We start from the raw sequence: 16,214 nt of genomic DNA, 5'->3' as shown, positions 1-16,214 counted from the left end.
GTCATCGGGTGTCTTGTGGAGCTCATGATGATGTCATCGGGTGTCTTGTGGAGCTCATGATGATGTCATCGGGTGTCTCGTGGAGCTCATGATGATGTCATCGGGTGTCTCGTGGAGCTCATGATGATGTCATCGGGTGTCTTGTGGAGCTCATGATGATGTCATCGGGTGTCTCGTGGAGCTCATGATGATGTCATCGGGTGTCTTGTGGAGCTCATGATGATGTCATCGGGTGTCTCGTGGAGCTCATGATGATGTCATCGGGTGTCTCGTGGAGCTCATGATGATGTCATCGGGTGTCTTGTGGAGCTCATGATGATGTCATCGGGTGTCTTGTGGAGCTCATGATGATGTCATCGGGTGTCTTAGAAGTGATGATGTTACCTATGTCTCGTGGAGCTCATGATGATGTCATCGGGTGTCTTGTGGATCCTTTTGGGGAAACACTGAGATACAAAATACAAATCCTGACATTGTGCTTGAAGCAATGCGATGTGGAGCCTGCAGCTGATTGGACGGCTATAAGAACGGGTTGGTGGAGGAGCCTCCGGATGGAAAGTGAGCCTTAGGACCAGCTCCCTGGAGGAAGAGGAGCAGGAGGTGTTATTCAATATATTCATCACTATCACAATCATTATTCTCTTCACTCTGGTTGTAAAGCTCACCAGGAACGGGTTGCTGGAGACCATCGGCCCCGACATCACCGGCCCGAAGCCTGGAGGGAAGCCCCCCCCTGGAGGAAAGGCCCCCCCTGGAGACCAGAACCAGAGAGTCATTGAGGGTCCTGTGTCATGGGGTTCAGTCAGATGGATCAGTGTCAGAGCGACTGAGGGTCAGAGGTCAGTCAGTCGGCCTCTCAACCAAGAGGTTGGCAGTTCAATCCCTGCCCTAGTCCATGAGCAAGATGCTTAAGCCTGAGTTGCTCCTGTAGCTGCTCTACGTGTGTGACTGAAACAGGACGGACACACACACACACACACACACACACACACACACACACACACACACACACACACACACACACACACACACACACACACACACACACACACACACACACACACACACACACACACACACACACACACACACACACACACACACACACACACACACACACACACACACACCGTGGGGGGGGAAGGTCCCACTGAAGCTGGTGGGCAGGCTGCAGGCTGCAGCGTTCACGAAGCCAGACGGCATGCTCATGGAGAGCGTCCCGAAGGAGGCTGCAGCAGAGGTCACAGGTTACACGCCACAGACACGCCACAGACATGCTACATGCCACAGACACGCTACAGACATGCTACATGCCACAGACACGCTACACACCACAGACATGCTACACGCCACACACGCCAGACACGCTACAGACATGCTACACGGCACAGACACGCTAGACATGCTACAGACAGGCTACAGACATGCTACACGCCACAGACACGCCAGACACGCTAGAGACATGCTACACGCTACAGACATGCTACATGCCAGACATGCTACACGCCAGACATGCTACAGACATGCTACAGACATGCTACACGCCACAGACACGCCAGACACGCTACACACTACAGACACGCCACAGACATGCTATACTACAGACACGCTAGATGTGCTACACGCTACATACACACAACACGCTAGACACACAACACGCAACACGCTACAGACACGCTAGACACGCAACACGCTATAAACACGCCACAGACACACAACACGCTACAGACACGCCACAGACACACAACACGCTACAGACACGTCACAGACACACAACACGCTAGACACACAACACGCTAGACACACAACACGCTAGACAAGCTACAGACACACAACACGCTACAGACACGCTACAGGAAGAACACACACACTACACACACCTGCTGCAGCCGCCATGTTGGCTGCTCTGCCGTTGACCTGGAAGGGGTTGGTGGGGGCGGCTGCAGGCGCCACAAACGGGTTAGTAGACTGAGCTGTTGGGGAGAGAGGAGGGGGGGGGAGGAGGAGAGAGGAGAGGGAGAGAGGGGGAGGAGGAGGAGAGAGAGAGAGGGAGGAGGAGGAGGAGGAGAGAGAGGGGGGGAATAGGAGGAGAGAGAGAGAGGAGGAGGAGGAGGAGAGAGAGGCGGGGGGGAGGAGGAGGAGAGAGGAGAGGGGGGGGAGGAGGAGGAGAGAGAGAGGAGAGGGAGAAGGAGAGAGAGAGAGGAGGGGGAGGAGGAGAGAGGAGAGGGAGAGAGGGGGGGGGAGGAGGAGGAGAGAGAGAGGAGAGGGAGAGAGGGGGGAGGAGAGGGAGGAGGAGGAGGAGAGGGAGGAGGAGAGAGAGAGGAGAGGGAGGAGGAGAGAGAGAAGGAGAGGGAGGAGAGAGGAGGAGAGAGAGAGAGGGGGAGGAGGAGGAGGAGAGAGAGAGGAGGGGGGGAGGAGGAGAGGAGAGGAGAGGGGAGAGGAGAGGGGTGGAGGAGAGAGGAGAGGGGAGGAGAGGGGAGGAGGGAGGGAGGGGAGGAGAGGGGGAGAGAGGAGAGGGGGAGGAGGAGGAGAGAGAGAGGGGGGAGGAGGAGAGAGAGGAGAGGAGAGGAGAGAAGAGAGGGGGAGAGGGGGGAGGAGGAGAGAGGGGGAGAGGAGAGGAGGAGGAGAGAGAGAGGAGAGGGGGGAGGAGGAGGAGGAGAGAGACGGGGAGGAGAGGGGGAGGAGGAGAGAGGGAGAGAGAGAGAGGGGGAGTAGGAGGAGAGAGAGAGAGGGGGAGTAGGAGGAGAGAGAGGGGGGAGGAGGAGAGGAGGAGAGGGGGGAGGAGAGGAGGAGAGGAGAGAGAGGAGGGGAGGGGGGAGTAGGAGGAGAGAGAGAGGACGAGGAGGAGAGAGGGGGAGGGGGAGGGGGGGGAGAGGAGGAGAGGGGGGGAGGAGGAGGAGAGAGAGGAGAGGAGAGAGGAGGAGGAGGAGAGAGGAGAGGGAGAGGGGGGAGGAGGAGGAGAGAGAGGAGGAGAGAGAGAGGAGAGGGGGGAGGAGGAGGAGAGAGAGAGGAGAGGGAGAGAGGGGAGGAGGAGGAGAGAGAGGAGAGGGGGGAGGAGGAGAGAGAGGGGAGGAGGAGGAGAGAGAGAGGGGGAGGGGGGGAAAGAGAGAGAGAGAGAGGGAGAGGGGGAGAGGAGGAGGAGGGGAGAGGGGGAGGAGAGAGGAGGGGAGGAGGAGGGGAGGAGAGGAGAGAGGGAGAGGGAGAGAGAGGGGAGGTGAGAGGAGAGGGGGGGAGGAGGAGGAGAGGGGGGAGGGAGAGGAGAGAGGGAGAGGAGAGGGAGATGGGGAGGAGAGGGAGAGAGAGGGGAGGAGAGAGGAGATGTAGGAGGAGAGGGAGAGAGTAGGGGGGGAGGAGAGAGGAGATGGGGGAGGAGAGGGAGAGAGTAGGGGGGGAGGAGAGAGGAGATGGGGGAGGAGAGGAGATGGGGGAGGAGAGGGAGAGCGGGTGTTTCAGACCTCTGACCTCCTCAAACTGTCCTCTATGATCAGTTGTCACCTGGAGGTCGACTCACCTCCAAAACCTGGAGCCATGCAGGGCAGCTGTGTGTGAGCTGATGACATCACTGGCCCGAACATGCTGCTGACACACACACACACACACACACACACACACACACACACACACACACACACACACACACACACACACACACACACACACACACACACACACACACACACACACACACACAGGATTGTGTGTGTGTGTGTGTGTGTGTGTTTGTGTGTGTGTATGTATGTTTGTGTGTGTGTGTATGTGTGTGTATGTTTGTGTGTGTATGTTTGTGTGTGTGTATGTGTGTATGTTTGTGTATGTGTGTATGTTTGTGTGTGTGTATGTTTGTGTGTATGTGTATATGTTTGTGTGTGTATGTGTGTGTATGTTTGTGTGTATGTGTGTATGTTTGTGTGTATGTGTGTGTATGTGTGTATGTTTGTGTGTATGTTTGTGTGTATGTGTGTGTATGTTTGTGTATGTGTGTTTGTGTGTATGTTTGTGTATGTTTGTATGTGTGTGTATGTGTGTGTATGTGTGTTAATGTGTGTATGTTTGTGTGTATGTTTGTGTGTATGTGTGTATGTATGTTTGTGTGTATGTTTGTGTGTATGTTTGTATGTTTGTGTGTGTATGTATGTGTGTATGTTTGTATATGTATGTGTGTATGTATGTTTGTGTGTGTATGTGTGTTTGTGTGTGTATGTTTGTGTGTATGTTTGTGTGTGTGTGTATGTTTGTGTGTGTATGTATGTGTGTGTGTATGTGTGTATGTTTGTGTGTGTGTGTATGTTTGTGTGTGTATGTGTGTATGTTTGTGTATGTGTGTATGTTTGTGTGTGTATGTTTGTGTGTGTGTTTGTGTGTGTGTGTATGTTTGTGTGTGTGTGTATGTATGTGTGTATGTTTGTGTGTGTGTGGGTTTTTCCAAGGTCAAAATGGATCTTCGGTGCTCCCAAAATTGTTGCCTGTGCTACGTCTATATCGCCATGTTACCGTAACTAGCAGACATCTAGGTTTTTTTCTTTTCTTTCCATAAATAATGGAGGCAATGCTTGAGGAAATCATTTTGCGAAAATAGATCGGCTAATAGATTGACAATTAGAGATGCACCGATCAGGTTTTTGGTGCCGATCACCGATCACTGAAATCAGTATCTGCCGATCCGATAATACCGATCACGGTGTTGATTGAAGCGTTGTATTTATTGTGTAGCATTATTGCTATGAGGACTATGAGGAAATACATATATAAAGCACCTCAAACATTAAAGAAATTACAGATTTCTTTAAACATTTAGGACTTTTACTTTGAAAAATGTCCTAATTGATACATTAAAATTGTTTGATTGCTATTGTAGGGGATTCAGATATGTATGGAACACATCTGCATCATTCATTTCCTGGAACTCTTGGGGAAATCTATTTACAGGACTTTGTTTAACATACAAAAGTCTGACTAATTTTTATAAACTCTTCCTTGGTCCAGTAAAAATGTTTTAATGTTAGCATAATTGAAGCTAAATCTCAGAAACGATCTCTAAAGATACAAAATCAGTTCATTGTTTACTTTTATATGTTTGTGTATGATTTGTCGACATCTTATTTTGAAAACCGGATGTTGTTTCACGTGGTTCTTTCCGCTAACTTTATCAAACCCCTCTCACTCCCGATGGAATGTGTTTAGCGTGAGCATCTCTAGGGGCAGACATGTGAGAGTCGGCTGAGTCGACCCAGAGATTCAACTCGGGGGACGCCGCTGGTGAGGATCCCCTCTGACCTCTGCGGCCCTCGCCGGGCGCATCGTCTCCGTTGCGCCGCCATTGAAACGTCTGATAGTTCTCGCAGATGTCACGTCATCTGATCGGCCGTTTTGAGAACGCCGATCAAAACCGATATGGATCGGCGCCGATCAGATCGGTGCATCCCTATAGAGGCCAGGTGTATTGGTGCACGTCGGGCTGGTGAGGGACCAGCAGCCGGCCGCTCTGTCCATTCGCCTCACAGCATTGATCAGACAAGAAGACACGCTGAGGAAAATCATATAACCTTGGTTGAACTTAGAGTGAGCCAACATAAATAATGATGTCCCTTGCTCTGACAGTTATCTAACAGATGTTCTCCTGGACTACGATCCCTTGTTATCTGGTGCGGTCGGGTCACCGTCACCTTCATCCAACCAGAGTCAATCATGTGCCCGGCTCTTCAAATAATTGATGTGATTGGTTAAAAGGTCTGATGGGAGGGTTACATTTACACTACAAATATGTGCTAAATATTGTAGAAAGTTGGACTTGTTCACTAGTTGGATGTTGCCATGTGCTCATCAATACAGTCCCGCTGGGATGCTTCATCAAATCATCGTCTCTCTGCTCTTTGCCACAACACTATTGATCCAAACAGAACGAGGGTTCTGCTGTAGCCGACTTGAAACATACTATTGAGAACATATTCGCTGACGTGCACCTGATCAACACAGTTTTTTTTTTTCTTTCCCATCGCAGACTTTTTTTGCCTTAAGCGCACGGGAAAACGGCTTAGGCGCGCGCCCAAATGTTCTCTATGCAGGAAAAACCCTGGTATGTATGTGTGTGTGTGTGTGTATGTGTGTGTATGTGTATGTATATTTGTATGTGTGTCTCACCCCTGTGAGGTGCTGGTGGTGTTGTAAACACTGGTAGCAGGTCCTGGGGGTCCAAAGCCCGTATCGAGCTCAGCTAGCGCAGCGTAGCGGTCTCCTCTGGACTGCATCTGAGGCAAAGCCCCCCACCCTGCCGAGCCCCCCCCAGCAGGAACACCAGCTCCTGGAGTCAAGCACATGAGACCAAAGGTCTGGACCATCTGCCATAGTCCAGCTAGTCCCTGAGCCTAGGAGCAGTTTGTGATGTGAACTCTGACCAATGAAACACATTGAGGTGGTTTCATCACGTAGCGGTAGGGCCGCTCGTCTTCACACGGCTCCTCTGGACTCTGGGAGTCCTGCACTGGGAGAAGACTCATAGGGACGTCCAGCTCTGCACCTGGTTTCACGTGTTAGTGGGTTTTGGTGGACCTGGTCTATGAAGCGGCTGGGCAGGAGACGTTTACCTGGCTCTGTTATGCCAGAGCTACAGTTCTCCAGGTGAGCCAGGGCCGCGTATCTATCGGCAGAGGGGCTAGAACCCAGAGCGTCTCTGGAGACGCTCTGGGAGGAGCGCCCGGAGGGTCCAGAGCCAGCGCCTGACGGTTTGGGGAAGATGTCAAAATGTGCAAAACTGTCATTTGCTAGTCCACAATGGGCAACGTAAAACAGGGCAGAGAAACCAAAGAAAGCAGAAAGTCCACAGCGGGTGAACCAGAAGGTGAAACCCATGAGCCAGAGAGGCTCCAGAGTATGGAGGACTCAAAATGACTTAAGTATAAATAAATAAATATAGGAATTAATAAATATAAGTTATAAATCAACAGGACATCATTAAATAAATATATCCCTACATTTCTGTATTTCTTCATTTATTTATTTCTCTATTTACGTGTCCACACGTATTTCTTCATGTATTTATGTGTGACATTTACGTGTCCGTATATTCAAATGAGCCGGGCGGTCCGAACCTCTGTCTAAAGCATGATTGGTCACAGGAGTGTGATGCACCTGGTGTGTTGTGCTCTACTACTTCTGCCTGGCACATGAAGCTGAAGCTCGCTCAGCTAACCGTTAGCAGAAGTTAGCAGAGACAGCTTTTTGACTTCAGCCGTTTATCATTTCCAAGAACACTGAGTACAGACTCGTGTTCTTCTGGAGTCTGGTCTTTGGAATCTGGTCTTGGGAGTCTGGTCTTGAGAGTCTGGTCTTGTGAGTCTGGACTTGTGAGTCTGGTCTTGTGAGTCTGGTCTTGGGAGTCTGGTCTTGTGAGTCTGGTCTTGTGAGTCTGGTCTTGTGAGTCTGGTCTTGGGAGTCTGGTCTTGTGAGTCTGGTCTTGTGAGTCTGGTCTTGTGAGTCTGGTCTTGTGAGTCTGGTCTTGGGAGTCTGGTCTTGTGAGTCTGGTCTTGTGAGTCTGGTCTTGGGAGTCTGGTCTTGGGAGTCTGGTCTTGTGAGTCTGGTCTTGGGAGTCTGGTCTTGGGAGTCTGGTCTTGTGAGTCTGGTCTTGTGAGTCTGGTCTTGGGAGTCTGGTCTTGGGAGTCTGGTCTTGTGAGTCTGGTCTTGGGAGTCTGGTCTTGGGAGTCTGGTCTTGTGAGTCTGGTCTTGTGAGTCTGGACTTGTGAGTCTGGTCTTGGGAGTCTGGTCTTGGGAGTCTGGTCTTGGGAGTCTGGTCTTGGGAGTCTGGTCTTGTGAGTCCAGACTCTCGAGGACGCAGGACGGTCTTTCTGGTCGTGTGACGTCACCACATCAACTGTTCTTGCTCATGAATTTACTCCACTTATTCACTGTAACATACTTTACAGTGGAGTAGAATGTGTTGCGGTGTTCACTGTCGTTTGGCGTAGGCTACGAATAAACGATAATAAATATACAACGTCTCGTAGCTTCCTGACCCAGGGTCGCTACAATATGAAGTTATGAATCTTAACCCTCAGTCAAATTGACATAACGTTATCTTTTAATAAATAATAAACTCTTTGTGCTCTTTAGATCCTCCAAAACCTAATTATATCTCATGTTTAGCCGCTACGGAGACGTCAGAGCCAGCGGAGCATTTCAAAAAGTCCTGCCGAGATCAGGCTGCTCTATATATATATATATATAGATCAGGCTTCTCTCGGCGGCCGCACAGCGCGCTGAGCGCCCGGAGCTCACTGGTCCCGCGAGCAGAACCTCAAATCTCCGTCGCATATCCTTATTAGGCTGAATCTCGATAAACCGACCACAGATTTGATGCTTAAACTACAAACTTCTCGACTGAAAACATCCTTAAATTACATTCCGTGACTCAACAACAGTAGTATTTAGAATGTACAGACAAGAATGCATAATAAACACTGTTCGTCGACAGGTCCAAGTGCTAGGGATCGATTGCTTCTGTCTTGCTCTCCGACTTGACCAATCCTGTTCAACAATGAGGTTCGGACCGCCCAGCTCATTTGAATATACGGACACATAAATAAATGAAGAAATACGTGTGGACACAGAGATATAAATAAATGAAGACAGAAATGTAGAAATACATTTATTTAATTATGTCCTGTTGAGTTATAACTTATATTTATTAATTTCTGTATTTATTTCTGTATTTATACATTTATTTATTTCTGTATTTATTTATACATTTATTTAAGCATTTATTTATTTATTCTTGTATTTATTCATGCATTTATTTATTTATACTTAAGTCATTTTAAGTCCTCCATACCAGAGGGGAAGAGAGGATCTCTCCCCACAGAGCACCAGAGAGATGCAGCTTCACCATCACTGCTTTAACGACCAGCTAGCTTCATGCAGATGGCTTCATGCAGATGGCTTCATGCTGATGGCTTCATGCTGATGGCTTCATGCTGATGGCTTCATGCAGCTGGCTTCATGCAGATGGCTTCATGCTGATGGCTTCATGCAGATGGCTTCATGCTGATGGCTTCATGCAGCTGGCTTCATGCAGCTGGCTTCATGCAGATGGCTTCATGCAGATGGCTTCATGCAGATGGCTTCATGCAGATGGCTTCATGCAGCTGGCTTCATGCTGATGGCTTCATGCAGTTGGCTTCATGCAGATGGCTTCATGCAGATGGCTTCATGCAGTTGGCTTCATGCAGATGGCTTCATGCAGATGGCTTCATGCAGATGGCTTCATGCAGATGGCTTCATGCAGATGGCTTCATGCTGATGGCTTCATGCAGCTGGCTTCATGCTGATGGCTTCATGCAGCTGGCTTCATGCAGCTGGCTTCATGCAGATGGCTTCATGCTGATGGCTTCATGCAGATGGCTTCATGCAGATGGCTTCATGCAGATGGCTTCATGCTGATGGCTTCATGCAGATGGCTTCATGCTGATGGCTTCATGCTGATGGCTTCATGCTGATGGCTTCATGCTGATGGCTTCATGCAGATGGCTTCATGCTGATGGCTTCATGCTGATGGCTTCATGCTGATGGCTTCATGCAGATGGCTTCATGCTGATGGCTTCATGCAGATGGCTTCATGCTGATGGCTTCATGCAGCTGGCTTCATGCTGATGGCTTCATGCAGATGGCTTCATGCAGATGGCTTCATGCAGATGGCTTCATGCAGATGGCTTCATGCAGATGGCTTCATGCAGATGGCTTCATGCAGATGGCTTCATGCAGCTGGCTTCATGCTGATGGCTTCATGCAGCTGGCTTCATGCAGCTGGCTTCATGCTGATGGCTTCATGCTGATGGCTTCATGCAGATGGCTTCATGCAGCTAGCTTCATGCAGCTAGCTTCATGCAGATAGCGCTAGCTGGAGTCCAGAAGCTTCTTCCCGAGCTGTGGAGCTCAGCTCCTGGTGCTCTGGTTCCTGACTCTTTGGATGGAGTCCATGAAGGAACCATCAACACGTCCACAGAGCTCACAGCATGAGGGGGACAGAGATGAGTCGACTCAATGAAGAGAGAGACCTGTTCTCTGATTGGTTCTCAGAGTTTTGTTGTATTTTGCATATTTCGGCCCTCAGGTAGTCGCTGGCTTTTCTAATGTGACTGTTCATGTGGTCTGGACCACGAGGTGGACCAGGAGGTGAAGTGTAGAGTCTGTGATGTGTTGCTCTACGATTACAAGTGAATCAGGTAGTGTCTGTCCTGTGTGAGGGGACAGGTGGTGGTCTGATGTGGGTGTGTCCTGTGTGAGGGGACAGGTGGTGGTCTGATGTGGGTGTGTCCTGTGTGAGGGGACAGGTGGTGGTCTGATGTGGGTGTGTCCTGTGTGAGGGGACAGGTGGTGGTCTGATGTGGGTGTGTCCTGTGTGAGGGGACAGGTGGTGGTCTGATATGGGTGTGTCCTGTGTGAGAGGACAGGTGTCTGCTTCTTACTTGAGTGGCTGTTGAACTGAGCAAAGTTAGCGAATCCGGCGGTGTTGGCTGCGTTCACGCTGGCCGGAGCGGCGAAAATGTCCCCCCCGAGGTCGCCCAGCAGGTCGAACCTCTTGTCGAGGCCTCGGCTCCCGACTGGAGACTGCAGAGCACCAGAGAGGTTCAGGACACTGACTGCATCCTGGACACAGCCTGTCTGCAGCCTCCATGCTCCCCATGGGATGATGGCTCACCTGGTTAGGGGGCGTGTTCTTGTTGAGCTGCAGGGGGGGGGCCGACTCCCCCAGCAGGGACTTCAGTGGCCTCACCTCCGGGGTGCTGCTGGTGCTGCTGTTGGACGAGCCGGAGACGTGGACGGCTGAAACACCTTTGGCCTGCTCAGGAGGAACGTACCTGAGACAAGTCCACCGGACATTACACTACAGCTGGTCTTCAGAGAGTGTGATGACAGAATAACTGATAGTTATAATAATCTAATAGTGATGGTAGTATTATTAAAGTAATAATAATGAGTAATTACTTATAAAAACAAGTCCCTCCGTGAGTCTGATGCCTCTCAGGTCTGCATGAGTCACATGACCCACATGAGTCACATGAAGGCGATTTGGCTCTCGACGAAGGCGGTCGCATTTTTCTCTCCCACTCCTCCCCATGACCTTCCCCTCCCTGCTTGGCTTCTCTCGTCATGTCTTGTCAGTCTTCATACTTGAGAGACTCTCTCCGCATCGCTCTTCGAACTAAAAACCATGGACGTAATCAACTGGTCCCTAAACGCAATTGACACCATCTTCTCGACGAGAAGCTCGGGTTCGGGGGAACCTGCCTGTCCTGCTGGGACGAGTGTTGCTGGATACACGATGGACGCGTGGGGGAAGTGGCGTGTCTTGTGCCTAGCAGCCCTTTCCGTGGAGGACGTAGAAGACATCTACCTATTCGGAACTTTGATTACAGGATTTCTGCTGTTTGGATTTGGCGCTGCCCTGGCTTATCGGAAAATTAAGGAAACGGTGACAGCGTTAAAGCCCCTAAGGCTGCCCGACATGATTGACGCGTTGGACAGAGTTGTTGGCACTCAGACTTTGGCATTAAACCGTCAGAATGACAACATCGTGGAGAAGCTGATGGCTCTGCAAATGAAATTGGATCGATTTGAAATCCTATTGGCAAACGGGAGGAAAATGGAGGAATAGTAGGTGCGCAAAATTGATATGCAGCTACTGGAAGACCAAACAATCCCAATCTTATCTGCTTTCGGCTCCCTCTACCAGGACGGGCTTTGGCCAAGGCCGTGACTGGAACAACAACTCCCGAAGATCACTGAAGCGAGACTCTCTCATTCCCTTCCCCCTATCCACAGACACCTGTGGTTGTTTTCTCCCCAGGACCCTTCAAGGCCATCTCCATGGCAACGACCATCTTGCGGTCTGGGAACTTTGTCTGTTGTGGACTGGGGGAGGACGATACATCAGGCCACTCACATACGAACTTCAACACACTGAAATGCACTCACTACCCCCCCCCCCCCCATCCCACGCCTTCGCCTGCTTTGCCCCCCCAGGGTGACAGGACGGGTCTGCGTCCGCGCCGTGACGGCGAAGGACCGGGCTGGCTGCTTGTCGGTGCTGGTTACCTTCTGCCCCAATGGCGGGGCTATCGCCCAGTCTTTGGATTACCTCCCCTCCCCCCCTTCCTACTCGTTGCAAGTCATGTCTAAGATGTATGTGCTTATGTGCAATGGTGTTTTTTGTTTCTCCTGCTCCCACACTGTACCCCTCTAGGGGCATAGTCGGGGGGTGGCTTTTTCTTTTTCTCGCCTCTCTTCCCTCATGTTATGCTGTAATCTTTCATCCACCCTTTCCAAGATGGCGCCCCGGACGGCGCCTCGGTGTCTTGGTGCGCGAATCTTGCACCTTCCGCCAAAAAAAGTTCCTCGTTTGTTTGTGAAAACATTCTTTGGCAATAAACCTGTTTCTGATTCTGATTCTGATGACCCACAGCTCCACTAGCTCAACATTTACTCTTCATGCCCAAACCCCAAGTTGACAGAATCAACTTTTCATATTTCTACAAAGGACTCACCATCTCTTGTTTTCATATTTCTACAGAGGACTCGCCATCTCTTCTTTTCATATTTCTACAAAGGACTCACCATCTCTTGTTTTCATATTTCTACAAAGGACTCACCATCTCTTCTTTTCATATTTCTACAAAGGACTCACCATCTCTTCTTTTCATATTTCTACAAAGGACTCACCATCTCTTCTTTTCATATTTCTACAAAGGACTCACCATCTCTTTTTTTCATATTTCTACTGAGGACTCACCATCTCTTCTTTTCATATTTCTACAAAGGACTCACCATCTCTTGTCATATTTCTACAAAGGACTCACCATCTCTTCTTTTCATATTACTACAAAGGACTCACCATCTCTTCTTTTCATATTTCTCTTGAAGGAACTCCTTGACCTTCTGCGGTTCTCTGAAGTCTGGTATGGAGGTGGTTCTATCATCATACAGGCTGAGCCACGTCCGTTTACATACCTGGAATGACACGTAATGTAGTCTTGTCATTTATAATAGGGTAGATGAAATCCAGCTTTCTGATTGGTGGAGAGTCAGGAGGTGTATTCAGCCGTGATGTCCTAGAGCTGTTTACATTCATCTGAGCGTTCCAGATCAGTGAAACTCTACATAAGACAAAGTTTTCAGTTAGTCAGCTCAGCTCCACAGTGACAGCTTTCAGGTGAATGTTGATATTTTGGGGGAATGACTTTAGAGTGGTGAGCCAATAGGATCCTTCAGGTAACCTCATCCTACCAGAGAGAAAGGTGAGACTTTTGAAATGTTACGCAACGACAAAAACAGTCAGCCAAATGAAGTGGGCAATGAACTGCTTCACCAACTGGAGAAGAGAAACCTGTAGACCTGAAGACCAGAACCAGCAGACCTGTAGACCAGAACCTGTAGACCAGAAGACCAGAACCTGTGTCAGCCCAGTGCAGCAGCTTCTGAGAGGCTCTGATAGAACATGGTAGCCCAGGTGAGCTGTACTCATGTGTACAGACAGCGTCTTCTCCGTGTTTGAGTCACGAGTTGGCCTCATGTCTGGAAATAAAAAGTTGTAAATAGTGAAATCGGTCCAAGTCTCACTCTTCCTGGCGTGGGCTTTGGGTCTTGGAGAGCATTCCTAAAGTATTTGCCTAATCCTGTAAAGAGATTTAAGGGTTCTGCATTGTCGATGAAGCACGAGCGTAAAGCTCTGCTGCTGCTTTCATGAAGCTTGGTTTGGAGCACCTTATTCATCAAGATACTTTATAAACTGAAAATGCTCAAAATATAAAGTTATGTGTCAAGTGTTCTGTGTAAACCCACAAAACTGCTTGAGGCAGCGTCTCTATCGCCGCCCTGAAGGAGGCGTGCAGCGCTGCAGCCTTCAGCCTCCCGCTCCTTTGCAACAGCTCTAAATAGGCTGATCTTCCCATGATGCATTGCTCCTCTTCATACTCCGTTCACCTGAAATAAGTTTTAATTCCTCTGTGCAATACAAATGACAAACATAGACTGTAACCACGGTGACCAGTAGACTCCTTCGTGCAGTACTTGTTGAATTAAGATGTGCAAATGCTCAGAAAGCCGTAAACCCGTTGCCATGCCTACCTCATTGCCATTTTTCTGGAGGAACTCTATTTCCTGTTGCGTGAAGGTTGTCATGGAGATGGACTTGACTCTGTGAGCTGGATTCAGTCCTCGTCTGTAGACAGAAACACAGACATGACGCCATGAGGAAGTCTCAGGGGGACATCAGGACAAGGGGAACAACGGACATGGTCTGCTCGCTGTCGTCCAGTAAAGGAGGTGCCCCTACTGTAGGTGATGGAGTAACACCATCAGCCACAAGCTGAACCACAAGGAGCCTGGTCATAAACCATGCGAGGCTTCCAGATGAAGCTTTAGTGTGCTGGCCGAGCAGCGAGTGGAAACCGATGTCTTGAAGGTGGAATGATCCTCCATGTTTACTGTGGTCAGAGTAACTGAGCATCCATCACGTCCTGCTCCCAGACGGAGAATGACTGGGTTTCACCTCCAGCTGAACCTCTCAACCCACTGGAGGAGCCTGGTTCTGACCCACGTCTGGAGGAGCCTGGTTCTGACCCACGTCTGGAGGAGCATGGTTCTGACCCACGTCTGGAGGAGCCTGGTTCTGACCCACGTCTGGAGGAGCATGGTTCTGACCCACGTCTGGAGGAGCCTGGTTCTGACCCACGTCTGGAGGAGCCTGGTTCTGACCCACGTCTGGAGGAGCCTGGCTCTGACCCACGTCTGGAGGAGCATGGTTCTGACCCACATCTGGAGGAGCCTGGTTCTGACCCACGTCTGGAGGAGCCTGGTTCTGATCCACGTCTGGAGGAGCCTGGTTCTGACCCACGTCTGGAGGAGCATGGTTCTGACCCACGTCTGGAGGAGCCTGGCTCTGACCCACGTCTGGAGGAGCATGGTTCTGACCCACGTCTGGAGGAGCCTGGTTCTGACCCACGTCTGGAGGAGCCTGGTTCTGATCCACGTCTGGAGGAGCCTGGTTCTGACCCACGTCTGGAGCATGGTTCTGACCCACGTCTGGAGGAGCATGGCTCTGACCCACGTCTGGACGAGCCTGGTTCTGACCCACGTCTGGAGGAGCATGGCTCTGACCCACGTCTGGAGGAGCCTGGTTCTGACCCACGTCTGGAGGAGCATGGTTCTGACCCACGTCTGGAGGAGCATGGCTCTGACCCACGTCTGGAGGAGCCTGGTTCTGACCCACGTCTGGAGGAGCCTGGTTCTGACCCACGTCTGGAGGAGCATGGCTCTGACCCAGGGTTTTAAGATTCGTTCATACAGGTGAACACGGAAGACATTGTTCAGCAACATGGCAACAACACAGTGATAGTAGTGATCCAGCTCTTGTAGTTCTTGTAGTTCTTTAACAGTGATAGTAGTGTTCCAGCTCTTGTAGTTCTTTAACAGTGATAGTAGTGTTCCAGCTCTTGTAGTTCTTTAACAGTGATAGTAGTGATCCAGCTCTTGTAGTTCTTGTAGTTCTTTAACAGTGATAGTAGTGTTCCAGCTCTTGTAGTTCTTTAACAGTGATAGTAGTGTTCCAGCTCTTGTAGTTCTTTAACAGTGATAGTAGTGATCCAGCTCTTGTAGTTCTTTAACAGTGATAGTAGTGATCCAGCTCTTGTAGTTCTTTAACAGTGATAGTAGTGATCCAGCTCTTGTAGTTCTTGTAGTTCTTTAACAGTGATAGTAGTGTTCCAGCTCTTGTAGTTCTTTAACAGTGATAGTAGTGTTCCAGCTCTTGTAGTTCTTGTAGTTCTTTAACAGTGATAGTAGTGTTCCAGCTCTTGTAGTTCTTTAACAGTGATAGTAGTGTTCCAGCTCTTGTAGTTCTTTAACAGTGATAGTGTTCCAGCTCTTGTAGTTCTTTAACAGTGATAGTAGTGTTCCAGCTCTTGTAGTTCTTTAACAGTGATAGTAGTGATCCAGCTCTTGTAGTTCTTGTAGTTCTTTAACAGTGATAGTAGTGATCCAGCTCTTGTAGTTCTTTAACAGTGATAGTAGTGATCCAGCTCTTGTAGTTCTTTAACAGTGATAGTAGTGATCCAGCTCTTGTAGTTCTTGAACAGTGATAGTAGTGTTCCAGCTCTTGTAGTTCTTTAACAGTGATAGTAGTGTTCCAGCTCTTGTAGTTCTTGTAGTTCTTTAACAGTGATAGTAGT

At 49.6% G+C, this 16,214-nt stretch overlaps 1 protein-coding gene across 1 annotated transcript; it reads right to left on the bottom strand.

Annotated features, from left to right (window-relative positions):
• Window positions 1–393: 393 nt before the first annotated feature.
• On the bottom strand, window positions 394–14,252 carry LOC130211739 (arf-GAP domain and FG repeat-containing protein 1-like). Its single transcript, XM_056442710.1, has 10 exons — window positions 14,113–14,252; window positions 12,881–12,996; window positions 10,688–10,847; window positions 10,455–10,596; window positions 6,139–6,298; window positions 3,512–3,576; window positions 1,881–1,973; window positions 1,131–1,229; window positions 666–751; window positions 394–579 (listed from the first exon to the last, which is right to left on the bottom strand). Exons 1-10 carry the CDS (start codon window positions 14,164–14,166, stop codon window positions 520–522), a joined length of 1,035 nt encoding a protein of 344 aa, XP_056298685.1. The 5' UTR covers window positions 14,167–14,252; the 3' UTR covers window positions 394–519.
• Window positions 14,253–16,214: the final 1,962 nt, after the last annotated feature.

The sequence above is a fragment of the Pseudoliparis swirei genome, chromosome 21 (genome assembly GCF_029220125.1).
Source record: "Pseudoliparis swirei isolate HS2019 ecotype Mariana Trench chromosome 21, NWPU_hadal_v1, whole genome shotgun sequence".
In the NCBI taxonomy this organism is placed as follows: Eukaryota; Metazoa; Chordata; class Actinopteri; order Perciformes; family Liparidae; genus Pseudoliparis; species Pseudoliparis swirei.
The sequence above is the reverse complement of the archived record's forward strand: the minus strand, read 5'-3'. Positions and strand labels throughout refer to the sequence as shown.

What these genes read in the sequence shown, in the direction of transcription:
- LOC130211739 (XM_056442710.1), bottom strand. Translation starts at nt 14,166, where the DNA reads ATGACAACCTTCACGCAACAGGAAATAGAGTTCCTCCAGAAAAATGGC. An exon ending in TCCAGAAAAATGGCAATGAG is followed by an intron (nt 12,997 to 14,112) that starts GTAGGCATGGCA and finishes GTGTCATTCCAG; the next exon opens with GTATGTAAACGGACGTGGCT. An exon ending in TGGGACCTTCCCCCCCCACG is followed by an intron (nt 752 to 1,130) that starts GTGTGTGTGTGT and finishes TCTGGTCTCCAG; the next exon opens with GGGGGGCCTTTCCTCCAGGG.